Source organism: Labrus mixtus, chromosome 21, assembly GCF_963584025.1.
Source record: "Labrus mixtus chromosome 21, fLabMix1.1, whole genome shotgun sequence".
Classification (NCBI taxonomy): Eukaryota; Metazoa; Chordata; class Actinopteri; order Labriformes; family Labridae; genus Labrus; species Labrus mixtus.
The window spans coordinates 2,429,892-2,439,594 of record NC_083632.1 but is presented as its reverse complement, the minus strand read 5'-3'; the positions used below and the strand labels follow the sequence as shown (position 1 = coordinate 2,439,594).

The 9,703-nt window shown below is 43.0% G+C and overlaps 1 protein-coding gene across 1 annotated transcript; it reads right to left on the bottom strand.

Annotated features, from left to right (window-relative positions):
* Window positions 1-223: 223 nt before the first annotated feature.
* Window positions 224-9,385, bottom strand: tap2t (transporter associated with antigen processing, subunit type t, teleost specific). The gene is made up of 12 exons (XM_061028223.1): window positions 9,183-9,385; window positions 7,488-8,019; window positions 7,287-7,401; window positions 7,068-7,198; window positions 6,296-6,501; window positions 5,243-5,440; window positions 4,876-5,004; window positions 4,602-4,793; window positions 4,343-4,516; window positions 2,830-2,989; window positions 2,481-2,617; window positions 224-676 (listed from the first exon to the last, which is right to left on the bottom strand). The coding sequence occupies exons 2-12, from the start codon at window positions 7,984-7,986 to the stop codon at window positions 482-484; spliced, it is 2,136 nt and encodes a 711-aa protein (XP_060884206.1). The 5' UTR covers window positions 7,987-8,019; window positions 9,183-9,385; the 3' UTR covers window positions 224-481.
* Window positions 9,386-9,703: the final 318 nt, after the last annotated feature.

Below are 9,703 nucleotides of genomic sequence, written 5' to 3'. Positions count from 1 at the left end.
AATGCAAATATAGGATGTGCAAATATATTCAGAATTTCATAAGAGAGGGATTTAACTCACTCAAGCTTTATAACATGTATCCCTTTGTTTTCTAATGAACAGCTCGCTCTTCAAACACGATGAAGACAGAAACATTTGAAAAGTGAAATGATGATTCACTCAGACTAAAGTACAAAATGAAATCAACAGAGAGCGATAGAGGCGTTCATGTTTAGTGTTTTTATTTAATTGTAAGATCTAACATTGTGTGCATTAAATTAGTTTCTCTCAGTGGAAATTTACATAAACAGTTTGGAGTGCGGACTTTTCAGTAGTCTGAACCCTCGTGGTCATTCAGTAGCCATTTTTTCAGGTCCACCTCAGTAGACTGAACATTTCAGGATGGATGCTGAACTACGAGTCACCGTGCATGAAGAGCTTTTACACTTTAAAATCCTCTTTTGCAGACTAAACGTTTTTGTCTGAACAGTGAAACTCCAAATCACTGAGAGTCAGAGAACAGCTCCTCTTTCAGACGATGGTAGCGTCCTCTCTTGGCCATCAGTTCTCGGTGCGTCCCCTCCTCCACCACCTGGGCTTTCTCCATGAAGATGATGTGATCGGCCTTCTCCACCGTCTTCAGCTGATGAGCCACGACCAGGACCGTCCGACCGCAGGACAGAACCTCCTGCAGAACCTGAGGCGCAGAAACGGACAATTTACATCAATCTGTGAGTGGAAAATCATCGTTTAGTCCTCTTACATCCTCAGGTACATCGAGGGTTAACTCTCTCTTACAACGGTGCAGAGGTTCAGACAATAACAGAACACATACTGATAAAACTTTAAAAATGAAACTGATAAAATACTCAACAAACAATAAAAACATTTAAAACAATTACAGATTTGAAGCAAAAACAAAAATAGATTTCCAAAATCAGAAATTTAAACTTGTAAATGTCTCAGTAATATTCATGCAATCTGCTTATGATTCAGTAAGGTATTCTGGGGCGTTTTAACTGACTGCAGATCTTCATTATTCTGCAGGGTGAGATATGACTGGGAACATATAAAGCAGATGCAGAAGTGCAAAATCCTGCAGTTCCTCAAGTGTCCACTAGGGGCTGGCTGCAGAAGCACCAGAAGTCACATACACACCCATTCTAAAAAGCCTGTTTTTACAGCAGAGATTAACATGTTTACAGCCTGGTTCAAAAAACCAAATAGGTGTGATTAGCTCATGTCTCGATGGACACACACTGTACGGGGGGGTGAATGTTTTGATGACTCATCAGTTTTGATTTGATGAAGGATAAGAGTTATTCACAATAAGGCGTGTAGCTGACATGATTGACAGGTGGGCGCGGTGTAACGGTTTGTCAGGAGGTTTAAATCCCGCCTCAGCTCCAGCTCTCCAGAAATGTTTTTGTTTTTTTACTTCACATTACTGAGGACGACCCCGCCCTCAACGAGGTCACACAGCAGCTCCAGATAAGAGCTGAGAGTTACACTAAGAGTCATTTCAGGGGTTAAAGTAAGAGTAGGAGAACACTTAATATCACTTAAATGTTTTTCATAAACTAGAAAAAAAATGTGTTCACACGACTACAATTAGATTTCTGCTGACATTTTTCCCATCATGCTCCTTGGGGGGGGGGGGGGGGAAGCATACAAGAAGAAAAAAATGAACACTGGAGCAAAGAACAGAAACATTCTGGGAGTAACTTGCCTCCTTCTGTGTACAGCTGTTTGTCATTTTAACCCAAAGCTGCAGCGAGAGGAAAGAGAGAGAACTGTACAAACTGTACAAAGATGTTGGCAACATTTCGGTGCTTAAACGCTGCCAACAGACTGTGTGCAGGAGTTTCTCTGCATTTCTTTGGTAGATGAAAAAAACAACACTGGATCACTAGGCCTATGAACGTGTATATAAAAGTGAAATCACTGAAGGGGAATACTCTAATAGGGCGTTCACACCTGCAGAAAACTCCTGATGTTTCACAGGAGGAGCTGCATGTTCTTTTTTCTTTTCTTTTTTCATTGTATGTATGCTGTTGTTGTTTTTTGTTGATGTAAAGCACTATGTGACCTTTGTCTGCAAAAAGCGCTATATCCCTGCTAAAATAAAGGATAAATTAAAAAAAATTAAAAAAATCCAGGTCAGAAGAACATCAGGAGCAGAAGTCCTCTGTGAAATGATCTACATATTTTCAGGAGTGCAGATATAAAAAAAACAGCTTTGGTTTAAATATCGTCGGCCTCTTCATGCTTAACATTTTTTAAATGTCTCAGTCGGAAAACCCCGAGTGTAAACGATAGAATGGATCTATTTCTGGATATCATTTAGCAGCTTCAGTCTCAGGGTCTCTGTTCTGTGCATGTAGCTCCACTGACGCCATGGCATGACCTTTCTGCCATACTTAAACGGAGTAGAGCCGTTGTGTCGGTTGAGCGCTTCACTGAGCCTGTGCTCTTGATACGCTATCTGCATTTTTACTCACAGCATGCTGCGCTTCAACGTCCAGTTTGCTGGTGGCCTCGTCCAGTACGATCACTTGAGGGTCTCTAACCAGAGCTCTGGCGATGGCGATGGACTGCCGCTGTCCGCCCGAGAGTCTGCCGCCACATTCCCCTATATCTGTATCCAACAAACAATCAGACAAACAACAAAGATAACTTCAACTGTAAACAAACATTGTCCCTGCATCACACCCGTCACCTGTCTCAGTTAATATTTAACTGTTTAAATCCTGATTGTTACGCAGTGTTTTTCATAATATGCGACCTTTGAACTTCAAAACAGGAAATGCCTCTGTAATAACTGATGTGTTTTTAAATGCACTCCTGTACCCGTGTCATACTCGTCCTCCAGCTCAGAGATGAACTTGTGTGCGTTGGCTTTCTTTGCAGCTTCTGTCACCGTCTCCAAGCTGCAGTCCTTCAGGCCGTATTCAATGTTGTACCGCAGCGAACCAGAGAACAGCAAAGGATTCTGGGAAACCAAGGTCACCTAAAGAAATGTAGTTAAAAAAAACACAAACACATCAATGTGAGTGTGAGTTTTATTGACAGGGTTGGATTAGATGTTTGCATGAATAAAAAGAGGGTGAGAAATATGAACTATTAAATCCACAAATAAAAATCGTGTGTCTCAAAAGACGATGGAATACTGAACGCTGCGGATATGAACGCCTCCTCGTGTCAGATTTAATGTCTCACATAAAGTTCTGATATTTCAAACATTAGATTATCTGCAGAGGTCGGATTTTAATATTATCATTCGTTTGACTTCCAATCAAAATCTCGTTCAAAGTTTGTGCAGAACTTGAAATGAGAAATGAGTCGGCCGAGACTGTTTTTTTAAAATCAGTTTTTACGGTTTTTTAAAGTCTTCCACTGACGTTGATTTCTTCCGGTTCGATGATTTTGAAAAACTTGAGTTGTGCTTTAGAGGAGGAACCTTTCTTTGGAGCAGATTTGATCTGCAAAGCATGCTGGGAGAACAGACAGACTTCATTGTTTAAGTCGGAGCTGTGAGAGGAACATGACACTTGAACGTGTTGTTGTGAAATGTTAAACCGCTGAGCTCTGGTGTTTTTTATAGAGCCGTGAGGGTTTGGCACTTTGTCTGCATGACACAATAAAACAAATATATCATTTTGAATTGGTCGATCATATCTTACAGCACAGTTTGTACTCTGTTTGTACTCTGATGTAATGAGGCAAAGTCCTGTGGCGCTTCAGTGGTGAAGTTTTATAACCAGTTTGTTATTTTACTCTTTGACAAGCAGAAATATGTAGCAGAGAAAGCTTAAAATTAAGAATAGTTCAACACTTTAAAGGTGACATATTCTGCTAAATCCACTTCACCATGTTTCTCTAACACTAACATGTGTCTCTAGTCTGTCTACAAACCCCCAAATGATGAGAAAAGTCCATCCTCTCCATCTTTCCCCTGCTCTACTTTTCAGAAAATGTGTGCTCAAACAGGCCGTTTGGAGATTTTCCCCTCATGACATCACAAAGGGCAGTAGCCCCTCCCCCAGGTGGGTGACACTCCCACAGCTAGGTGTTTGTTCTGCCTTCTCACCGTAAGCAATAGGACATGGAGCGAGAAAGCACCGAGTACACCCGAGCCCTTCCAGAGAGGGGGCGTGGTCAGACACAGCTCATTTACATATTTAAAGGTACAGACACAGAAACAGTCTGTTCTGAGCAGGGCTGAAATAGAGGGGTATATAGACATGATCAAATACAGGATCAGAGTGCATTTAGAACAAGTGAACGTGTGAGAAATAAATGAATAAATATGTTATTTTCCTACATTATTTGTGATACTGCAGAGGGTTAAACGTGTGTGTACCTTCTGATGGAGGTATTTGTGATCATAGTGGTGCAGCGGTTCTCCATCCAGCAGGATCTCTCCCTCCTGAGGCTCGTACAGCCTCTTCAGGAGACTCACACAGGACGTCTTCCCGCTGCCCGACGGACCCACCAGAGCGGTCATCTTTCCAGGCTGCAGCTCCAGAGAAACCGACTGTGCAGCAGAACATTTGAATGATGAATAAACCGCTCTGGATTTAAAAACATAAATACAAGAACACGGTGTGACAAGTCGTTACCTTCAGAGCGGGTTTATCTTGAGAGGCTGAGGGATATGTGAAGGTGACGTTTTTGAAAAGGATCCTCCCCTGCAGCTTCTTGTGAGCTAAACCTCCCGCCGGCTTACACTTTGGTTTTCTGTCCAGATAACTGAACACTTTGTCGATGACTCCGACTGAGGACACCGTGTCTCCCACAGAATACATAATCTCCTGTAAAGAAAATAAATCATCTGCGTCTATAAACGGGATCGAAGAACGATTTAAAGGAAATGATATCGGTCAGTCGGCTCACCCTTAAACTGTACGACATGGGCTTTTGGTACAAGAGAAAGGACACGAGACCTCCGATGCTGAGGCGACCCGACGAGATGAGACTGCGAGCCTCGACCAACATCCAAACTTTAATCCCCAGACCCACAAGCTGCAAGAAAAGAAGACACAGAGAGCTTTCACACATTGTGGTTTGATCTTTAACTATCTCGGATCTTAAAAAAAAAAAACATCATCTCAACTTGTTGCTGTGGTTACTTAAAGGAGCAGCTCTGACACCTAGTGGTTAAAACGGGTACTGCAGCCCAAATTCAAAACATTGTAGAGAGCTGTCTCCCCCCGCCCCCCCCTCCTCTCTGGAGTCGGCTGCCCTACTGTTGTTCTCTCACCCTCCGTATGAAGGTGAAGGCTGAGCTGTAGATCCTTGATTTTCTCTGCAGAGCCGACATCCGCTCCACCGCCTCGTCGTACCTCCTCAGTTCATCTTTCTCTGCCTTGAAGCTGCGGACCGTGTGCATCTTACTGATGGTCTGAGTCGCCAGGTCTTTGTTCTGCGCCTGGCACTCCTGGATCTGATCCTTCAGCTTCTGCATGGTGAATAATACAGGTGATGAATATGACGCTGCATCCAGGTGATCACAGGTTGAGACCAGAGCTGCAAATCATTTTTAACGTTTCATGTTTTGAAAGCAGATCCCAAACAATCATGCTTAAGCACGGCATGGGACAACTTTGCCTCATGTGAGTGCGCCCTTAACGTCTGTTTTTTGTCTTATCAGCTTTGAATGATTGTTTTTTTTATAATCCATAAATATAAATACATCTTTCATTCTTTAATTCACTCCTATCTGGGAATTAACCCTCATGCATCACTATGGACATTTTTGTCCATTTGGTCAAATGTTTCCTCTTCATCTGGTCATCATTTTGTCTGTTAGTGCATATGGCACACATTTTTTGTCTCTCTTCACACATTTTGGAATGCTCAAAAATATCAAATATTTTATCATTATCAGGAATTTAACCCTTTAAATGCCAGTTTGATTTCATGATTCTGGCATTTAAAGGGTTAAATTCCTGATAATGATTGAATGTTTGGTAGTTTTGAGCAGGGTTGAAGTTGTTTAAGAGATTTATGCAAAAAAAAGTAGAAAAAAATATCAATCTGTTCTATTTTTATATCAGTTTTTTGGCATGGACATTTTTGTCCTTAGTGACTTAAGAGGGCAGTAAATTAAAGTGACGCCTGAGGGTTAAAGACACACTCCATATTATCCTTAAATCATTGAGCATTATTTGTCTCTGAATGTGGAAGAAACATTAAACTTCATATTCTCATACATCTTCATGTAAATCATATTCATACTAACACTAAAAAAACCACAAACTAAACTGAGCTCCTGTCGGCTCCTCGCTCAGGACCCGATGTGACGACACCTTACCATGGACAAGGCGTTGTATTTGTTCTGCATGACGGCCAACAGCGGCATCTCGATGCAGGTGAGCACGGTGAGCTCCCAGGAGAGCTGCAGCATCACGTTGAGCATGAGGACGGTTTTGACCGTGCTGCGGAGCAGGGCGTTGGCGTTCAGCGCCACGGTGCGACCCATCCGGTCCACGTCGAAGTGCAGGTGGGATGTGAGGCGCCCTGGAGAGACCACATTGAAGAGCATCGACAGGCAGCTCCTTCATTTTCTTTACATTTTTATTCCAGTTAATGTAAGTTAATGTATTCATCGACCTCTTTGAGTAAATATAGAGACCTTCAAGCAGATATTATATTAAAGGCAGGGTTTGTCATTTCCTCCAGGTCCTGACAGAAATTAATAACTCATGTACTCTGTAAAAGAAGAAAATCCTTCATCTGTAGCAGTTTGTAAGTCTGTAAAAACTTCAACCAATGTCTGCCACGAGGTACCAATCTAATGAACCAATCAGACGCCTCCCTGTCTCCCTGCTCGTTCTCTACCTCTCACATCCTCTAGCCCACACTCAAAACATGAGCTGACGTCTGCTTCTGGAGCAACGGTGCTTGTGCATGTAAGTGTGGGGGCGTGGCTTTAGAGGGAGCGCAGAGGGGAGGGGGTGCAGATGTAGCACTGAGGGAATGCTACTTTCAAAATCATGCTTGTTTTTTGAAAATGACCAACCCTGCCTTTTAATATAAAATAATCGGATCCCTGGAAAATATTTGCCATGTCGTGCGTTTCTGACCTGCGTTGTTCTCGTCGAAGAAGTGCACTTCCTGCTGCAGGAGGGTGTGAAACAGGAGGTGCTGCAGCCTTTTGTTCAGTCTGGCCAGAGCGCACTTAAACATGCCTCCTCTCAAGCCCGAGAACAGAGCGCTGTGAGGACGAAGACGATCAGAAGTGACTGAATTAATGTTCAAAGAGACACATTGTTCAGGTGATGCGTCAGTGTTTTTTTAATTACCTTCCGAGAGAGAAAAGAGCGAGCTGTCCAATCGTGTAACAGAAGCTGGTTTGCAGCACAGGACCGCTGAGCATGTCGATGACTTCCCCCTGATACAACGGGATGTATGTATCACCTGTTAGGACAGAGGGAGGACACTGATGAGGCAAACAAGAAGAAGAATAAACTCGATCTGTGACGTCAGCTTTTATTTTTACTTACAGTAGACGCCGAGGATGAGAGCGCTGAAAGCTGCGATCACATAAAGAGCGTCTGGTTTAAAGTACTTCAGCACCCTCAGAAGCAGCCGTCTGGAGTCCAGTCGCTCCTTCTTGACCTTCCCGTCGCCGCAGAGTCCCGCCTCCCAAACCACACAGGCCAGCGAGGAGGACGCGCCGCCCAGGAGCAGCGTGCCGAGGTTGGGACACAGCGAGGTGGACGCCGCCGAGGGAGGAGCCATGAGGAGCTGTCCGCTCTCAAACACGGGAGAGAGGAGGCAGAGGAGCGCCGAGAACCTGCGCAGCACCGCCGGCGGCTTTCCGTCGGTCAGCGTGGAGGTGAACAAATGGAGGGCGACCCACTTCGCTGCCCCGAAGGCCCAAACTGCTGCGAGTCCACCACAGCCGGGGCACTTGAGCAGCATGAGTCCGACCCACAGCGCCAAACACAACGCCCCGTCGAATAGGAGAATTACCAGTCCACATGCTGCGACTTCCCTCATTTTCCTCTGGTGGGAACGTCGCACTGCAAGACGCTGAATCTGATTTAAAAAGACAAATATTTATTTAGACATTTTATCTGACTCGTTAGAAAAACCAGTCACTAAAACTTACTTTACCTCTCTGATCCAGGTCTACACTCCGGTCACTTCCTGTCAGCACCTGTGTGTCCAATCAGACTCAAAGCTGATCGTTTGCTCTTACTGACATTGTTCCCTTTTTTCTAGATCCTTGCTTGTGTTGTTCTTACTCTCTGATGTACGTCGCTTTGGATAAAAGCGTCTGCTAAGTGAATTGTAGAATTGTAGAAGAGCAACACAAAGTTACAGACAGGTTATTTGATACACACACACACACACACACACACACACACACACACACACACACACACACACACACACACAGTAGTTGTGTTTTCATGAAGGTGAAACCAGCAGTGGGAGGTCAACATCCTCAAATACTGTAATAAACTATACTACACCTCTGAGACGAGCTAGAGAAGAAGAATACACAAATTTAAATCCGAAAAGAAAAGTTCTAACACATTTATAAAAAGTTTTATTCATTCCCTCAAAGTCAGCAGGTTTGTACGACCTTAAACTCTTCCCCTTTGAAAGGATGGGATCGATATTACTGTAAGCACCTCTTGTTCTAATGCAGGGGTGGGCAACTGGCGGCCCGGGGGCCACATGCGGCCCCCATCAACCCTCAACGTGGCCCTCAGGTTAATTTTTTACACATCAATTAATTGAAAACATGATGAAATCTGCCATGAAATCATGAAAACCAGAAATATTTCCATAATAATATTTGATCACTGGTTTATGTTGAGTTAAATTTGAGACATAATTGACTGTAATGGTTTTTGTATTCTACAGTTTGGCCCCCTGGCAGTGAGCATTAAATGAATGTGGCCCCTCGCTGCTCTAATGTAAACACTTACAGTGATAATCTGTCAACACAAAGCATGAAAAATAACATGAACACCTGTAACACACACATATATACCTGATGTTACATGAGCTCACTAACAGGTGTTTAGAGGCTTTTTGTTTACTGTAAACTAACATGTGTGAGCTAATAACTACAATAACAACGTCGTAATAACATTTTAACCAGTTGCTGCAGCTTAACATTCATCTGATTGAACTTGAGACACATTAATATTCTATAAATCATAAAGATGTGGAGGACTTACCGTGTTACACCCTCACAGTCCTCGCTAAGCTAGCATGCTAACTGCTAACCGTTTGTTTACTTTTAGTTTCATTTTCGTTCGGCTGACTCGGATGTCCTCGGGTGTTTCCGTAAACCAAAAATAAAGAGGAGGGATTAAATAAAGCAAACACTGTCTTAATATAAGGAAATGTGTTGTTTTTTCCCCCCGTTGTTAGTTTTGACGGTTTAATAACTTTATGCTTCCTCGTAGCCTTTATAACTTTTGACGGTTGTATTTACACATGTTCACCACTAGATGGCGCCAGTAGGCTCCACATTTCACTGTGTGTAGAGAGACAGATACTTTATTGAATTGTAGAGCTATAAGGCAGAAGAAGTGTCCTAAATGATGTGTAGAAAATAAGACAGGTAAATAAAACAAACGTTAACAGTAAATCATCACATAAAGGCTCTTTAGGAAATGTAACACGCCATGTACATCTCATTCTAACCTGATCAAATAAATCTGTTTGAATAAAGTGGCTGAGGTGCAAACTGTTT